The sequence below is a fragment of the Coffea arabica genome, chromosome 7c, assembly GCF_036785885.1.
Source record: "Coffea arabica cultivar ET-39 chromosome 7c, Coffea Arabica ET-39 HiFi, whole genome shotgun sequence".
Taxonomy (NCBI): Eukaryota; Viridiplantae; Streptophyta; class Magnoliopsida; order Gentianales; family Rubiaceae; genus Coffea; species Coffea arabica.
The window spans coordinates 31,304,277-31,323,814 of record NC_092322.1 but is presented as its reverse complement, the minus strand read 5'-3'; the positions used below and the strand labels follow the sequence as shown (position 1 = coordinate 31,323,814).

Genomic DNA, 19,538 nt, shown 5'->3' with positions numbered 1-19,538 from the left:
GGGAGTTTTTCTGAAATTATGAGTTTGGCTCTTGAAAGTTTTGGATGCAATGTTTGAGGGGGAGCTTATACTTATTTTTGTTTCTTTCCATCCATTCTTTTGTCATCATAAAAAAGGGGGAGAATGTTGATCTTGATCCCTATCTTTTGATGTTTACAAAATAAATGGATGTTACTAATATCTCTTCAAAGATCTATTCAGTTATGAAGCAAATCAGTTCCAAAGATCAAGTGCAATTGAAAGAAGATAAAGTATGCTGAAACTGTCGGACGCTCAAAAAGATTGCATCGGACGTCCGACAACCATTGAGTATCTTCGGACGCAGAAAACCAGCCTACCGGACGTCCTAAGGAATTGAAGAAAAATTCTCAGTTTTATATCATACCTTCGGACGCAGAAAACCAGCCTATCGGACGTCCGAAAGAATTGAAAAAAATCTCTTAAACTCTCTGCCTGCCGTCGGACGCATAAAACAGGGCTATCGGACATCCGACACTGCCAACGGATAGTTGACTGTTCAGCTACTTTCTATCCGTTGGAAGCATTAATGAGGCACTTTCTTGACTTTATATAAATAGTGATTGGTCAGATATTTCAAACAACTTTGGCACACTGAAGATACAAAAGATCTAGAGAGATTTTAGTGAGAAAATATTTTTCAAAGAAGATTTGTAATTTTAGTGGTGTGAGGTTCATTGTAAGCTTTTCATTTGTGAGTGAATCTTTCATGAGTGTAGCTCTGTGAAGGTTGTCCTGAGGGATAGTAAAACGTCCTGACTTGACCGAGTGGAGTTCGGGGCAAGGAGGAGGTGAACCTTCCTTTGCACACAAGAGTGATTGTAATTCATCAATTTGAAGTAGCTTGTTTCAATTAATCTACAAGCTCAAGAGGAGTTGGGTAGTTAATTGGTTTGCAATCCTTTCCTTTTTATTTACTTATTGTTACATTTGAAATCTTTATTTTGTTTATCTCTTCTACTCACAAGCACTTGTGCTTTCTCATCAACCGCTCCATTGTATGGTCGCCTAGAAAAGAGTGTTGTTTTCGGGCCTTACACAGACTTTCAAGTTTTGAGCCGTGCCGACCTCTTGGATCCAACGTCGAACTCCCGGATTTTATCAAACTGCATCAAAATAGTTTATGACGTGCCGGCCTCTGGAGCCGAACACCAGACTTTAAAGTTTTAAACTATGCCGACCTCCTGGGCCGAGCATTCACTCTCAAACTTTAAAGGCATTCCATCCGTTACTATTACCTCCCCTCACCAGCCCCCCACTAGGACAATTAGCATTGTCTTAGTGTGCTAGTGTAGGACCTAAACTTAAAAATTAAACAGTGTTGGTAAAAGGAATGTTAAAAGTCTGACATTTATTCAATGACGAACTCGTGCACGAATTTTGAAGAATAGATAGTAAGACACCCTGGCCCAATTTAACCCACGAACAATCGCAAGTTCAAGAAGTGCCAAGTGTGGGGTATTTCCACTCCATCTAATTTCGCAAGCTTGCAGTAGCCAGCTCGGCTCATTTCCAGGACTTTGTACTGCCCTTCCCAGTTCGGATCAAGCTTGTTGGAACTGTGGGCCCGACTGATTGAATTCTTTCTTAGGACGAGGTCTCCCGGCCGGTACTGCATCTCCCTCACCTTTGCGTTATGATAGCGGGCGACCTGACCTTTGTATTTAGCCATCTGTATCGCCGCTTCTTCGTGTTTGGCTTCCAGCATGTCTAAGTTGCACCGCAGTTCTTCCTCGTTGGCCGTCGCAATGAAATTCTACGTCCGAGGCGAGGGGAGACCGATCTCTGCGAGTACCACCATTTCTGCCCCATTAGTCAAGGAGAATGGGGTCTCGTGAGTGGCCGCCCTTGGCGTAGTGCGGTAAGCCCAGAAGACACTAGGGAGTTCATCCAACCAGTTGGACTGGGTCAGCTCCAACCTAGTCTTTAGTCCTAACAGAATGGTTCGGTTAACGTTTTCCACCTGACCGTTAGCCTGGGGGTGGCCGACCAATGTGAAATGTTGGTTAATCCCGAGTTCGGCGCACCAGCTCCTGAAGGGGTTCTTAGCGAACTGTCGCGCATTGTCGGATATCAGAACGCGCGGAATCCTGAAGCGGCAAACTATGCTCTTCCAGAAGAATTTCTGAACTGCTTTCCCCGAGATAGTGGCTAGAGGCTCCGCTTCCATCCACTTGGTGAAGTAATCAATGGCCACCACGAGGTGCTCATATCTTCCAGGAACTTGAGAAAAAGGCCCCAGAAGATCTATTCCCCACTGGGCAAAGGGCCAAGAACTATGGATGGGGACCATCTCCCGAGTTGGCTGGTGGCGCAACGGGGCATGCACCTAGTAAGCTCGGTACTTTTGAACTAGTGCCGCGGCGTCCCGAAACACTGAAAGCCAATAGTAGCCTAGAAACAGGCACTTATTGGCCAACACCCAGGACCCCACATGTGTCGCGCATAAGCCTTCGTGAATTTCACGGAGGACGTAGTCGCCCTCTTCAGGAGTCACGCACTTTAGCCAGGGGACAAATACGACCTCCTATAGAGGGTCCCCCCAGCGTAGGCGTACTTAGCATCTCTGAATTGGAGTCGACGAGTCTCGATTTTATTCTCAGGGAGAACACCCGAGCTGAGGAAGTCCGCGAGGGGAGTTATCCAGGAGGCCGGGCTGTCTATAGTCAAGACCTGGACCCGGTCAATGCTTTTATACTTGACTACCTCCACCAACACTTCCTTGCTCAGGTGAGCGAACGAGGAGGACGCCAGTTTCGACAGGGCGTCCACGCGCTTATTCTGTGACCTCGGCACCCGCTCGATTTCAAAAGTTTCGAACAGGGCTATCGCCTCTCGTACCTTAACCAAGTATTTCTTCATGACGTCCTCCTTAGCCTCGTACTCCCCGCGGACTTGGTGGACTACAAGTTGCGAGTCGCTCCGGATTTTGATCGCGGTTATACCCATCTGGTGGGCTATCCGCAGTCCCGTCAATAGGGCCTCGTACCCGGCCTCATTGTTGGATGCCGGGAAGTCGAATCGGAGTGCGTAGGTCAGCTCTTCCCCGGTAGGCGAAGTGAGCAGCAGGCCGGCTCCGCTTCTCTCCTTACTCGAGACCCCGTCCACGAATAACATCCACGGCTCTTCCGGCCGTACGTCCTTGGGCAGAGAGCTCGGTTCAGCCATGGACAAACTCGCTCCCTCAGCAAGAAAGTCTGTCAAGACCTGAGTTTTGATAGCAGTGCGAGACTGGTAGCCGATGTTATGCTCGACCAGCTCGACGGCCCACTTGGTCATCCTGCCCGAGACCTCAGGTTTTGTGAATATCTGTCGTAAGGACTGATCGGTTATGACTACAATGCTGTGGGTCTGGAAGTAAGGTCGGAGCTTCCGGGCGGCGTGTACTAGGGCAAGAACCAATTTTTTCGTCGGCGCGTACCGTGTCTCCGGCCCCTGTAAAGCTCGGCTGACATAGTATATTGGCTTTTGAGCCCCCTATCTTCTCGCACCAGAACCGCGCTGACGGCCTCGCTGCAGGCGGACAAGTATAGGAACAGGGTTTTCCCCTGCTCCGGGGCGGTCAAGGTGGGTAGCTCGGCCAGATATGTTTTCAGGTCAACGAAGATTTTCTGGCATTTCTCGATCCATTGAAAGTCCTTGGGTGCTTTCAGAATTCGAAAGAAGAGTAACCCCCTCACCACGGAGCGCGAGAGGAATCTATTCAAGGCGGCCATCCTTCCCGAGAGCCGTTGGACCTCCTTGACGTTTCTCGGAGGGGCCATATCCATGATGGCCCGGAGCTTATCCGGATTGGCCCGGATCCCCTCTCGAGATACCAAGAATCCTAGGAGCCTCTCCGACCTAACTCCAAAGATACATTTCTTAGGTTCAGTCGCACCCGACTCTCCCATAGGATATCCAAGATCTCCCTCAGGTCGGGAATGAGCCGCTGGTCAGTTCGGCTTTTGACGATCATGTCGTCCACGTAGACCTCCATGCTCCTGCCGATCTGATTTTGGAATAATTTGTTAACCAGGCGCTGGTAGGTAACTCCAGCGTTTTTCACTCCAAACGGCATGGTCCGGTAACAGTAAGTTCTTTCTTCAGTGATGAAGGAAGTTTTCTCCCGGTCTTTCTCGGCCATCTCTATCTGGTGGTATCCCTTAAAGGCATCCAGGAAATACAAAACATCAAAACCCACAGTAGAGTCCACTAACCGTCGATCCTTGGCAGGGGAAAGCAGTCCTTTGGGCAGGCCTTATTGAGATCCGTGAAGTCCACGCACATCCTCCAGGACTGGTCCTCCTTCTTCACCAGGACCGGGTTGGCTAGCCAGGTCGGGTAGTATACCTCCAGAATGATCTTGGATTCCAGCAGCTTGCCGACCTCCTTCTTGATCACCTCATTCCTTTCTGGGGCAAAACTTCTCTTTTTCTGCTTCACTGGCTTGAAGCGGGGATCTACGTTAAGGTGATGGACGGCTAGATCAGTTGGAACCCCAGGCATGTCCTCAACCGTCCATGCGAAGACCCGGGAGTATTCCCTTAACAGGGCCTTCAAACCCTCCTTCTCCTCGGAGGGTAGCGACGCACCAATGCGGAGGACCCGGTCATGCCTATCTTCTCTCAGGGGGAACTCCTCGATCTCGTCCTGGGTGCTCAGTTGCTGGGCCTCCTCCCCCGGAATGTAGGGCTCCAAGCTGGTTGTCTAGGTGACCACCTTCTCCTGTCCCCGAAGCATGGCCAAGTAGCAAGCTCTGCCACTTCAGGATCGCCGTGCACCTCGGCTACTCCTCCCAGAGTGGGGAATTTGATGCTGAGGTGGAGTGAAGAGGGAATAGCTCGGAGGGCGTTCAAAGCCGGCCGACCCAAGAACACGTTATATAGGGATTGCTGTTTGACCACCACGAAATTGACAGGGATGGTCCGGCATTTGGGGCCTGCCCTACCGTGACCATCAGGGTGATCATTCTCTCCGGATTGATGGATGGTCCGGTGAAACCCACCAGGGGTGTCCAAACCCGAGTCAATTGTCATTCCTCCAGGCCGAGCTCTTTGAACACCTGGTAGAGCAGGTTGTCCACCGCACTCCCTTGGTCGACGTACACTTTCTTTACCCGATAGTTATTGGTGACGACATCTATCACGATGGCCTCGTGGTTCCCAGACGCCAAGGGAACCGCATCCCTGGGCCCGAAGGTGATCTCCTCATCCATGCGCAAGCGCTTTAGGGAGTCATCCCCCTCGGGGGGAGGTCGCCTGTTCTTCCGAACTGTGTGGCTATCCCCCCGTGGGACCCCCAGCGATGGTGTTTATCACCCCCGCTAGGTTTTGGGTGTCCTGGTCGGGGGAGCTACCCCGAGGAACGTCACGCCGCTAAGGGCGGTCGCGACGCTGGCTCTCGCCCTATCTCCGCGGTAGGTGCATCCCGGCTTTGGGTCTGGCCGACCTTGCCGCACGAATCGTTCTAGGAAGCCGCGCTGGATCAGATCCTCGATCTCCCTCCGCAGGGCCAGCACCCCTCCGTGTCATGCGCAACGTCCCGGTGGAAGGCACAGTACCGGTCCTGGTTCCGTTTGTTTCAAGGTGTCCCCATCTTAGGCGGCCGTTCTCCCAGGCCCTCCGCCTCCATGACGGTTAGGATATGGGCTCGGAGCCGAGTCAGGGAGGTGTACCCTTTTTCCGGGAGCGGTGGCGGAGCGGGGCCTTTCTCCTTCGAGAGCCGGTCAAATACGTTCTTCTTGGCCGGGCCATCCTTATTCTCGAGTGGGTTTTCCTGTTCTCTCCGATTTCCGAGCTCCAGATCTGACTCTCTCTTCAAGCGGGCCGTCTCCTCGGCATTAACGGCAGCGTGCGCCCTGGTCAAGAGCTCCTTCAGGTCTCCGAGAAGCTTTTCGGCCAGCTTGTAGAAGAGCTCCTCTGCCCTGAACCCGTTCATAAAGGCGCCCATGACCACCTTTTCGTCCTTGTCCCTGATCTGCAGGCTCTCCGTGTTGAAGCGGGTCATGAAATTCCTCAGTGACTCCTCCGACTTCTGCCTGATTGCCATTAGGTGAGTCACATTCTTCAAATAAGTTTTTGAAGAGACGAACTGGGCGACGAACTGCCTAACCAGTTCAGGGAAACTTCGGATGGACCCCGGTGCCAGGCCCTGGAACCAGAGCAGAGCCTTTCCCTTCAGGAATATGGGGAAGGTTTTGCAGCGGATCTCATCCGCAGCGGTTTGGAGACGCATGTGCTTCAGGAAGACCGAGAGATGGTCTTCCAGGTCGGTCGAAACGTCATATAGCTCAATGTTCGGGATCTTGAATCTCCGGGATAACGGGTAGTCCTCTATTCCTCGAGTAAAGGGCGAGGTCGTGTAGTTGTCCTCGTACAACTGCGGCCGCAAGATCTGCTCGAGTTCGTCTCGAACAGGTTTCCACGGGGGAAGGTTGCGCGGCCGGCTCTTGACAGATCGGTCGGGGGAGCGTTCAAGCTCGTTCCGCGCGGGCTTCCGCGGGGAGGGGTTTCTCGGTCTATTCCTCGCAGACCGGTCGCGGGAGTACCTCTCGCTATCCCCAACCACCGAGACTCGGGGGCGAGGGGGAGTCCGTGGCCGTTTCCTTCTGGGGGGCTGGTCCCGTGACTCATCCTCCGAGGGGTCAGGGGGTGATTCCTTCTCCTTTCCCTTCGCCTTGGAGGTCTGCGCGACCCCGGCTTCGCCCCCCTCCTTTGCCTGCCGGATGATGTCTTCCAGCATGGGGAGGTTCTCCGACACGAACTGAAGGATCTGTTGTCTCCGTTCCCCTGAAAGGGCTGAGCCCCCGGCATCCCGATCCGTCTCGGTCTCCCTTCGCCGGGACCCCTCGCCGGCTCCAGGATCGGTGTTCTCTACGGTCCGCTTGGAACGCGTTCTCGCCATCAGCACGACTTCAACTACCTTTCGTTCCCACAGACGGCGCCAACAGAAGAAGCGCTGAGCTTCCCCGGACCGACCTGACCTGATGAGCTCGGCGTGTTGATGAGGAGATCGTGTCCCAGGCCTGTAAAGCAAACAAGAGAGTGGCCTAACAGGGGAGTCCCGAGGTTGTCCCCGAGGGCACTCCGACGGTCAAGTTAGTTTTCCGGTGAGTGAAGTTCACGGGAAGTAAAACAGTCGGGAGTAATTTGCCAATAGTGAGCGTACCTTGTGTAATTGGTGTGCGTTACCATTTATACCTGCTCGAGAGTCCGACCTCCGTACGCTTCGGGACTTGCCCGGTATAGTCTCAATCCTGCACTGGGGGGATTCTCCCCGCCCTCTGCGGGATTGTTCCCTGGAGCCGCCCTAGTGGCGTGTGCCCCAGGATGGTTGTCAGGGGCCTGGGGTCCAGACCCAACTCTGCCCTTCCTGGGCTGCCACGTGTCCAGACCCAGGACGGGGCCTCTGCAGGTGCCATAATATCCAAATATTAGAAACTGCAGAAGATAACAAAATTGATTAGCAATTATCCTGATAGATCCAATTTGTTTTTGGCCTTTAAAAGAAACTGGTCCTCCCACAAAATTTTGTTTTTTGAATGTCATACTTCCAAAATGATAAACAGAAATCTTTATTGAAAAGATCTCTAGTGGGAGATGGGATTCTTATAAAATATTTAATATAATAATATTTTGTAAGTGACAACTCTTTGTCAATACATCTCATGTATGCCCCAACCGAGACTTGGCTCCTAATATTTAAGACCTCAGGCATATCCATTCTTGGCCCATCATATTAGTTAAATTAAATCCACTAGGCAGTAGGCAAGATAATTTGAATATTAATTACCTCGGGTGTTTCCTATCTTGATAATTAATATATTATCCTACCCACAACATCACATGCTTTATAAAATCTACAAGAATATCCCTTACATATTTATACTATCCTTATGTGTCCATAGCCAATAGTACAAATTGTAAAATATTCTTTAGATCTTAATCCAGTGGAAAGCCATGATACAATATCAAAAACAGGTGGATTTTCTGGTCTAACTATTGTGCTCATTAATATCTTTTGATGAACACGCATCACATACATATATCAAAAGCAAATAAATAAACTCAGATAATCATGGTTAATTAAATGAATAATTACAACCCAACAAAACAACTGAATTAGTCTTCCTGAGCCCATGATTATCCTTCATGCCATATATCAAAAATTGAAAAATAAAATATTTCATATTAAATAAGGCATGCTAACGTTTATCGAAACTATTCCATTCAATGATAATCGTTTAATTTCATTGCCTTTCAAAATTAAATTACTAACATTTAGGTAATCAATTTTGAACAAAAATTGATTTCAATAATTAAGATTCTTAACATTTTAAGAATACTTAATTATTAGAAGGAAACCTTTTGAAATATAATCTCAACCCATTTAAGATAAGTCTGAAATTGAAACAATATGAAGCCTTTGTTTAGCACCATGGCCAAGACAGCAACTATTGTAGCCTTTATGGCATCGTGCAAAGGTGCTGCACATTGTCATTTTGTTTCTTTTCCTTTCTTTCTCATTTAAACAATTTTTGCAATGAAACAAATATAATCAATTGCAAATTTGAAGAACGGTGGCTCTGATACCACTGAAAGAAAATTATTTGCGCAGCGGAATGAGCAAACAGTTTTGTTTTGTTCTTCTTGCTTGAAGTTGCAATTTGATTCAGGCCTTGATATTTCAAAACAAATAAGTACTTACTTGTTTAGACAAATATGCGATGCCTGATATGGATATTTGAATTTCAGCAATAAGCTTTCCACACATCAGGCCTCTAGTTCGTCCACACAGACTCAAACTAAAAGGTTACTGAATTGTGGAGTTTTGTTTCGGTAGTGAAGAAACACGATATTGCTTTCTTCCTTTTCCAAAAACAATCGTGATTGTTATTTACCCGAGTAGACCCTTAACAACTCTTTGTCAATAGGGCTTATTTATACAGTTGTTTTGATTAGATCAATAGCTTATATTATCTTGATCAAATCAATATCACATAATTCATATGATTATCTAATACATATTTGATTTTTATCTTAATCAAATCAAAACAACCGATTTATATTTTTATTCTTATCTTGATCAAATCAAAATAGAATACAATTAATACAATTATTTAATTCATGTTTTAGTTTTGATCACATCAAAATATAAACACAATTAATATAATGATATTAACTATTATTTTCATCTTTATAATATTTGATTCATACTCAAATACCAACTCCAAATTCCATCTAGCTTGGGTTTCAAGATGTGCGAGCATCCTTGTCAAAGTCTAAACCCATTCTAATCAACTTCCCTATTAGTTCAAATCCTTTTGTGTGTGACTATCTAGGTCCATTACCCAGCTGGCAATGTAATAAACGTTAGCCTATTAACATTAGTTAGAACATTTCTAACACTTGAGAAGTTCTCCAAATGTACCGCAAGTTAACATAGTTCATGAGTGATGCCTAGCAGCATATCATGACACCCAATTGGTGATGAAAGATTGGAATCCTTTTATGTGAACCACGACTGCAATTGTTTTGCATAAAAATCCTTCTATTACTATATCCCTATTGAGTTCAGTTTAGTAATAATGTCAAACTCTAAAACTCAATCGTATGACTTAATCTATCAAATTACTTTACTATAAAATTGATCACCTACATGAATCAATTTGTCTTGGCCAAGAACTCCTTTAGTCAAGATTAATAGATTTCATAAGATATCAAACCATTCATGATGGAATAATAGATCCCATTGCATAAACACTTGGCTCCATGCATAACTAATTAGAGGTACCATATGCCAATACTCGTCCGTGATTAGAACAAGTATTTTCTGCATTGATAGACTTTAACCACCCATGAATGAGCCAACCGTGTCATCTCAGGTCTAAGGATCACATGCACCATTGCAATCAATAATGAATCATTGACATTAATAAGCTAATGATTCATTATTTAAATTAGTCAGTGTTCAAGCCAACTTGTCATACAAGTGCCCCTCATATTTGTTCTAGTATCACATACTTAATGGTATGAGACTCGCCATTCTATTATCATTAATATCTCATATTTATCATAGAAAATAAATATGAGACTAATCTTCCAGATTAAACTTGCCCAATTAATAATCCTATGATTAGGAACAATTTAATATTATTTGTACCAAGTTTTTCCGTCACTCATATTCTCATCACATGAGAATGGAACCTTAACAAATAATAATGGACAACATTCAATCAAATCTAAACCAAGAATAATTGAATCAAGAAGTGCCATTTTATTTTAATCAAGACAATAATTATTAATGCTCTAGGGCATACTGCTAACAGGGCATGCCTTCTGTGCAACGAAAGCAAACAAACGGAGAGGGCTTTTATTTTGCTGTTTATGTTGAGGAAAAAAATAAGGCCAAAAATGACGTCGTTTCATTAATGGTTCAGAAAGGAAATGAAAGTTTTTTGCAAGTTTTTGGGGTTCCTGTAGCAAAAGTTGTTAAAAAACTAGTAGCAAACAAACTTGGCAAAAAACTTAGGTTCCAAACAGGCCCCATGTCAAAGGAAAATAAAACACTATTTATTTCTTTTTTCTCTTTCAATCGAAAAATGGGGTGCGACAAAAACACACACACATATACATACATACATATATATATATATATATATGTTAGGTATAGACATTAAAAATAGACAATCCAATTATTATATATACCAAAAATAAAATAATTCAACTCTGTTTTCAGTTAAAATTGAAATCAAGCATCTAAAATTGATATTCACCAAATTCGAATTGAAATCAAATTCAACTAAATAAATTAAACCAAATAATGCAAAAAAAATGCATGGACATGGCATAAATTGAGGGAGGAAAGTAGTTCTCTACTTTTGTCAATGAGATAATGAGTTTCCACTTTTGCCCCTTGGCATATTAGTTTGTGCCGATAAAAATACTTTTAGAATTAATCTTTTCTATATTGACAGTATATACACTGTTATTTTGGATGAATGGCAACTATACAAAATTTGAATTTGAAATTCAACTTTTACACATGTATCATGGATCCAACGGTAATTGTGTATGTATTGTTAGTATATAAGATTTACTCATACTTTTATGGCAAAATGACTGTCAATTTTGACCACTAAATTTGTGGGAAAAGAACGGAATTAGGACTAAATTGGTCACTAAAATGTTTGAGAACTAAATATGTTTAATAAAAATATTGAAGGACATATAAGCCATTTCCTTAAACAGTGTCTCTTGGTAACTCGATTTTATTAGTTTGCTTAGTGATTGTTTTTCCTCAACTAAAACTATATACTCGTATTAGTACTTTTTCTTGCTTAAAATTTTTTAGTAAGGGTGGAGTGAGATTTAAAAATTTGAGAGGGGAAGGAGATTTATAGCTAGTTTGGGAGGAAGGAAATGAAAAGAAAAGAAAGGTTTTGAAAGGATAATAAAGCTTTTCCTTTGTTTGGGAGCAAAAAAGTGAAGGAAAATAAAAGATTTCGAAAGATTTCATCTCTCTCCATGTAAAGGAAAACTTTCCGCCCAAAATTGGTTAGAAAGGGAAGGAAAGTGCGGAAGTTTTAAGTAAATTTTCAAATATGACAAAACTACCCTTAAAATTTTGATACAAAAATTTTAATCCCCAATGAGTCCCCCACTACAAAACCCTCACCAAAACACCTCCATTCACTTTATAGAAAGGGCATATTTGTAAAGTAACTTATTTGAATATCTTTTCTTTTCATTTATATTCAACTTTCAAACAAAAGAAAACTACTCACCTTCTTTTCTTTCTTAAAACTCCCAAATAATCAATGTTTTAAAACTCAGACCGTTAATTGAATCAGTGAATTGTTCGGGTCAAGATCCAACCGGTCGGACTGGTTCAACCCTGGTTCAATGAATTTTGTAAAAAATAATTTATATATATATATGCACAAAATAAGACACGCAATGGACTAATTTAAAACTTTATATGATGAAAAGTTTAATATTTTCAAAAAATTTGGATTTTCAAAAATAAATTTTTTAAATTATAAGTTGAAACAAATAAATTTCATCTCAATCTCAATCATATCTACCAAAAAAATAATCTTAAATCCATTCCAAAAATATCACAACATTTTTAAATTATACAAAATTCATGTCTCTACGAATTAGACATTGTGAGTTTAAATTTTAATTCTTGTTTTTGGGATTTAGAGATTGCATCTTAAAAAAGGTTTGGAGTTTAGAGTTTGAAGAAAGTCAGGAGAATCGAAAATAGAGATGCAAACTTGATAAGAAGCAAAAAAAATGAGATGAAAGTGAGTGGTTTTGGCATTTAATAATTAGTTTTTAAGTTTAATTATTTTTTTAAATTTTTTTCAATTTAATAGACAACAACAAAATTAAAAGATGGAAGAAAACATCAATAAATTAAAACTAAAGAGGTTTGATTAAAAAGGGGTCACAAAAGAAAAAAGGAAAGAGAGAGAGTTGAAGGTTAAAAAAAAAAGTTATGAGAGCATGAAATTTTGTAAGAAAAATGGAGGAAAGAAAGATGGAGATTTATCAACATAAGTAGAATAAGAGCCGAAGAACTCTGATGACCTGGATGGTTTTCGTCGTCCCCTCACGTGCGTTGTGCGTGGTTCCTGACGACGTCGTTTTGTGTTGTTCGCCTTTCAACTTCAATTTCTGAATTTATTATCTTTCGCTCGTTTCTTGTTTTTCGTCCGGCACAGTTTAGCTTCGTTGTCTTCTTCCATGACGTCCGCCACTGTTGTCTATCAAAAAGGCTGTCTGTACTTGGCCGCTCCCATTTCACCAATCCAGCTAGCTTTCGTCCTCATCTCTCATGATTTTTTTCTTTTCTTTTCTTTTCTTTGCACTGGGGTTCTCACTCACTCTTTTCTCCTCGCCTCAGAACGCCGCCACTTCTATTTTGTTTCCTCATCTTCAGAACATTTTAGCTCTCCTTCATTCTCTTTTCTATTTCTCTGAAAATTTTCATTTTTCGCCTCCGATCTCCTCTTTCTTCTCTCCACCAATCCTTGATCAGATCTTTCCCTCTTCCTCTTGCTCTCAAAATTTTTATTGTCTCTCCTTCTCCTTTCCTTCCCACTCTTTGATTGTACTCTTGAATATTACTTCAACTTTTTATTATTTTTCTTTTTTCTTTCAATCTTTTGCGCTTCAAAAACATTTGAAGCTTCAAACCCTGTAAACGAAAGACTGCCGTCTTTGTCTTGCTTTTCTGGTTGCAATTGGAGAACTAATGTGGATTATTTTTTATTTTTTGACTTTTATTTTCCGGTCTAAGATAGAACCAAAAGTGAAGCATTGATTGCTGCTTCCTTTCTATTGTTTCAGGTACTACCTCGGTTTTTCCGCTACTTTTCGTTCAGTAGTGATTTTTTTTCTCTCTTCTATCTGGTTGCGTCGATGTTTTGTCTTGTTTTTTCTGGAATGCAGCTAGAGTGTAGATCTGTGGTGCTTTCGATTTCTAGACTCATATTTTTCATTTGAGAAAAAGCTGCTAGCACCGAAGCAGCTTATGTCCTCTAAGGTACTGCCTTCATTATTTTGTTATTTTCTCTCCATTTTCGTTTATTTTCCTTCCATGTTTGAACTATTGTGGTGTTGCTACTTTTTGTAATTATCAGCTGTTGTTTTTGCTCGTTTCATGGTTGTTTGTTTTGATTTTTCCGCTCTGGAATTTTTTGTTGGTGGCTTGTCCAATAAAATCCTTTCTTTCATGGCATATTTCTCCTCCAAGAAACTTTTTTTTTGTTTTCCTTTCTTTTAAGCTTTTTTTTGGCTTGTTTCATGTGCTATTTGGGTTATTTTTTTTAGTTCTAGGATTCCACCCCAAAAAAGGGAAGAAAATAAAGAAGAACCCGTGTCTTGGATTTCCTGCTGGAATGCATATTTTGTCTTACTGCCTTAGATTTGCACTAAAATGAGGCCCTTGTGAAACTATGGTGGAAGTTGTGAAGCTTAGGATCTATCCTATGAAGCTTTCCTCTCCTGGAATACATATTAGCAGTAGATCCTATGAGGCCGTCAATCCTATACAGAATTGTACCATATTTGGAAAAGTCAGAATGGATCCTAATGAGGCCCTTGTGAAACTATGGTGGAAGTTGTTTCTTTTTTGAAAATTTTTAACTCATAAGGAAAGCGTTAGGGTAATTAGTATGAAAGATATGATTTGGAAGGTATATATTTGTTAATGAATCTTGATAAGATGAAGCTTTTGAAGCAAGTCTAGGGGATAACCTTGAATCCTGTGAAATACTTTTTTATCGTCTTGTGATCTTGTGTATTTATTTTTAACTAAGAAACTAATGTGTATGAAGGTTGAATGCTTAACTGGGTTTGAAGATTTTTCTAAGAGTCTTTGTTGTGACTATTTGGGTTGATTTTCTGAATTTTAATGTTTGGATTTTTGATTGGTGGCTATTGAGACTTGGGATTAGAGTAATAAACACTTCCAAGACTAGAGGAAGAATGACTTAGATTTAGGTTTCTTTATTTTTGTTTTATGATGGCAGGCCTTCTATTTAAAGATGCTAAATTTATTGTCTTTTTGTCGTGGTTTGGAGAAAATTTAAATGTATTAGTGTGAGATTCGGGATTTGGGATTTTGCAGAAAAGCTAGATTCTATTTGGTTGAGCTCTAACTTGGAAAGAAAGGAGGGAATCAGATAGGACTCTTTGCGACAAGTATGTGCATGCAATTCGCTGCATTTGCCTTTTCATATTTATGTGCTTGTATAAGGGAAATAATCAACTTTAATCTGCAAATGTGGAAATTAAGAAATAAAGGAATACGCAGTAAAACATGGTTGTAATTTGCTTGCTTTTGTATCTTGTCAAGCTAAAACCATGTTTATAGAAGTACATCATAAAGGCAGTAATATAGTCAAGAACTACATTGCAGGAACAAGACTACATATTTGTTAGAGCATTTGTCCCTTTTGTTGTGATCGTCTTACTTAAGGCCTGGAAGGAGTCATTTGATGCCACTGATATGGAAGTCATTTTGAGTGGTATCGCTCCTCTCAACGATGAATTTGCTTGGCTCAAGAAAGAGGCTTCAAAGTGGGGTGTTTCACTCACAAATGTCGCTCCTCAGAAGGCAAACCTTGATTACTACAGGTGTCTAAGTAACCTTTTCCCTGCTAAGAGTTGATCAGCGTATCATGAAAAGCAATTTAATGTCATGTCCTTGGGAATTAAAAAATATTTTTCTGCTTGTGTTAATAGAAAAAGGCGTTAAGGTTTTACAATGGCAATGAAAATGTCTCCAGAGCCCAATTTCTTTAGCATGCTGTTTGTTTTAGGTTCTGTAACTTATGTGCAATTCATTTTATTCCAATCATAAGTTACCAGGTTGTGCTAATCCTTAGAATATCAAGTCATTAGTCATATCTGTTGAAGCTTTTCTGGATAGATCCACAACTTTGCTGGGACTACTAGAGCATCAGTAATAGGCCTTTTGCATATGCTAATATACATTGCTTAGCCCATTACCTTCATATTGCATAAAAGTTTAAGATACCAGTGCTTTAATGTCAAAGCATGATTAACTCTTGTATGCAAAAATTTCCCCTTTATCATGGTAATCTTGCAGTTTCTTGTTTGGATGGCAACCCACTTTATTTACATATGAGGAAAGAATAGTATTTTCCAAGCTGAGCACCATTTTTTAATCAGTTGTGTAAAATGGGAAAGTTTTAATTTATCTTTTTGTTATTCAAGCCCCAAATCTTCAACCTTAAGAGAGGAGATATCATGTCATAAAACAGAAACTTTCAAAGTGATGGTAACTCTTCCCCTTTGGGTACAGATTTCTGGAAAGTCTAATGAGCTCTGAAGTTGAATATAGTGGCTATTACAGCTTTTTGGGTTATTGAAACTATTTATCAAGAGAGCTTTGCACACTGCCTGGAAGATGGTTCGAATACTCCTGAAGAATTAAGAGATACCTGCCAGAGATGGGGGAATGATGGTTTTGGTGAATATTGCCGTGCGCTCCAAAGCATAGTGGAGCATCATCTAGAGAAGGCATCTGATGATGTTCGTAAAAGAGCTGAGGTAGCAGTGCTAGATATTCTTGAACATGAAGTTGCCTTTTGGAACATGAGCCAGGGAGATACCTGAATGTGTTGGGTTGATCTCTCTCTCCCAGTGCCAGGGCATGTTAGACAATATAGGTGATGCACCTTTAAGTAACTCTAGCAGGATTGTGTATGTTAACGTTTAGTAAATTGCCCAGAGTTTGATTTTCTACGCATCTTGATTTTAGTATCCTCCAATATCTGTAGAACTAGGTCTGCGCATTATCATTTTCTTCTGCTATCCATCTAAAGATGATTGTTATCTGTGTTAGCATAGCTTCTGCCTCTGATTAGTGATGCAAATTTACTTCTTTTTTCAATATCGAACCAGCCATTGCACTTAGACTATCTAATCTAATATTTCATCTACAAGATCAATGGGATGGAGGTCTCTTAGTAAATTGGCTTCTTTTAACCTCTTCTATATTTCTACACTTTTTATATTTTTGAAGCTACATTAGTATCCGAGTTAGCATGATATGGTAGTAAAGGCATTAATTTATGGATATTTCTTTTCAAAAATTATTTGTAGCTTCAAACCTGATAAACGAAATCGTGGCTACCATAGTTGGCCATACACAAAGTATGTAACTCCACGGTGGTCTTTTCCATTGATCTTTTTTTTCCCCGTTCCTTGGCTCCTTGGCTGGGAGACTGCTGCTTTTTGTCTTGCTTTTCTGGTTGCAACTAGAGAACTAACGTGGATTACTTTTGATTTCTTGACTTTTATTTTTCAGTCTCAGATAGAACTAGAAGTGAAGCGTCAACCGCCGCTTCCTCTCTATTGTTTCAGGTACTACCTTGGTTTGTCCACTACTTTTCCTTCATAAATTAATGAATAGAACTTGTTTAGTATTTTGTATGTAGGTGCTCTCATGTTAGAAAACTGACTTATTATACTTTCCACAGTGTTCTTCTGATAGCTAGACTTATTCAAAATATGTGAACCAAAGTAAAAATATGTGAGTTTACCTAAGTACTATGATTCTTTGGTTATATCCCAATCGGAAGATGAAAATTAGAATATGGTGCTCAAATAATACTATGGAAATTATGATAATACATAGGAAGAGATACGCATATTCATAGATATGTTTGATTGCAATTACCAAACGCCACCTAAATGGTTCTGAACCCTGGGTTTTTAAAAGTCCTTTGCCACTTTCATGGTGGGACAGAGGATGTTGAATAGGTTTGTACTTGCATTCAACTTTATAGTGGCAAATAATGTCAGGAAGCATGAAGTATGTCTTCAATACTTTTAAATTGTGCAAAGGGCTTCTATGTGCTTGTTAGCCTGGGATTTAAGTTGGTCTTTTAACTTACAAAGAAGTAATTGCTTTTACCAGTTTTTATCTTTCCAAATACAAATACAAATTGGTAATCTTTTTATTTATTTTACTCACTACCTTAATATTTTTTTTCAAATGCCTATGATGTTCGGTTCCTACACTTGTAGATCCTTTCAAAATTTGCAGATCCAAAGCTACATAAAAAGAAAGCACCTGTTATGACTATCACACTGGTATAACTATTTGCCTCCACTTTAAATTACAGTAGCAGCTAGAGTATTACTTGTTTCATTTCCTTGCCTCCACTTGGAAAGATAGTCCTTTTGTCATTTGGATTCTGAAGGTCTAAAGCATCCAATTATATTTGGCTCATACTGATGAAGAAATTCTGTACAAAAACCTAAAATTAGAGCTTGGAGTTTAGGAACATGCGACTTGATCCCAAAGATGTGACTATTTTAATCATGATCTATTTGTGCTTGGTTGCTAAATTTTAGTGTCTTGTTCTATTGCTAGATTCTGGCAATCAAACACGTTGGTAAAGATCATTAAGTTCATAGAAATCAAACAATTTTGGACATTGTTTACAAATCTCTTTCTTTTTTATGTTCCAGATTTTGTCTCCTCTTCCAATTGGATTTGCAGTTTTCTTGGTTCAATTGGCCAGCATCCCTGTTACGGGCACTGGCATCGACCCTGCAAGAAGTCTTGGTGTAGCCATCATCTTCAATAGAGACCTTGGATGGAATGATCATGTATCTAAGCCTATAATGATTGTGTCTTCATTTTCCCAGTATCTATTCATATTCTTAGCTAAATAACTATTTTATCTCTCGTTTTCAGTGGGTCTTCTAGGTTAGACCCTTCATTGGAGCTGCTCTTGCTGCAGTGTATCATTAGATAGTGATCAAGGCCATTCCTTATAAGAGCCAGGCTTAAAAGGGATCAAATTTTTTAGCCTTTTAGTGATCCTCATTTTGTTATCTATACATTTATTAAATGGACAAAGATATCATCTATCAATTTTTCTTCTTTTGTTGTTCCCTGCTTTCTCTATTCTGTCAAATGTTTGTATAAATAATCAGTGTATGCTGTACTGAAGCTTGTTCCAATTTCCAACCTTTGAATGTAGGATTCTTCTTTTGTCAATTCAATTTATATTTTCATATTATGGTATAATCATTTTGGCCAACACAGTATTTTGTTATTTGGGCTCAGATATATTTGCTTCGAGCTTCATTGCTTGGGCTTGGGAAAAAAAACTGTAGTAATGCAAAAGACATTGAAGGGGCGTATGCTTGTGTGTCATTGTCCCTACTAATGAAGTGACGGGATAAAAATAGTTGATAAGGTGGATAGAATTTTGTGAGTGACAAATGCCACTTTGTTACAAATCATGATTTTCGCAATGGTGAAATGCTACTCTCTATCCACTAGGCCATGACTTCCTTCACTGTACTTCATTATATTCAACTTTGTGTATACATGGCATTTCGCATTTTCCATTTAAATTTCAATTTAATATCTACCACCATCTTCTACTTTGAAGAATTAATCTCTCTATGCACCTTATTTATACGATATTCATCAAATTTGCAACCATTCTATAATTACAATTATTCTAGTCTCTAATATAATATATGCTTTGCACACTCCATTTTCATCTTCCAACGATTAGTGTAATTAAACTTATAATTTCAACTTTTTTTTACATTCAATTGGGCATGCTAAGCACTATTACCAATGCATATTTGGCATATTTGGCAGGGCATATTGTCTTTAGTTACCTACGTGCATCGCGCGTTTTATACCTTCTAGTTTTATATAAATGTGGTATAAAAAAAAACTAAGTGGATGTGATGGTGCAATAGTTACCATGTTGGTCTTATGTAGTAAAGGTCTTGAGTTCAATAAACTAAAAAATCGAAAATTAGCAATTCGACCCGATTTTTCGGTTTTGACCGATTCTTTGACAATTTCAACTATAGCAGAAAATCGGACCAATATCACGACCGGTTCGTGGTTCAACCGGCCGAACCGATCCGGTTCTCAAAACATTGCAAATCAGAGTTATTAAACCCGGCCCGGCGGTCGAACCGGTCAAACCGGTGGACCGGTCATTGGACCGGGCCGGG

The 19,538-nt window shown here is 40.9% G+C and overlaps 1 protein-coding gene and 1 pseudogene across 1 annotated transcript; one reads left to right on the top strand and one right to left on the bottom strand.

The window, feature by feature from the left end:
- Nucleotides 1–2,520: 2,520 nt before the first annotated feature.
- On the bottom strand, nucleotides 2,521–4,506 carry LOC140010648 (uncharacterized). The gene is made up of 3 exons (XM_072057955.1): nucleotides 4,258–4,506; nucleotides 3,899–4,162; nucleotides 2,521–3,453 (listed from the first exon to the last, which is right to left on the bottom strand). Exons 1-3 carry the CDS (start codon nucleotides 4,504–4,506, stop codon nucleotides 2,521–2,523), a joined length of 1,446 nt encoding a protein of 481 aa, XP_071914056.1.
- Nucleotides 4,507–12,739: 8,233 nt separating this feature from the next.
- Nucleotides 12,740–16,414, top strand: LOC113697918 (probable bifunctional TENA-E protein; annotated as a pseudogene).
- The last annotated feature ends 3,124 nt before the right edge of the window (nucleotides 16,415–19,538 follow it).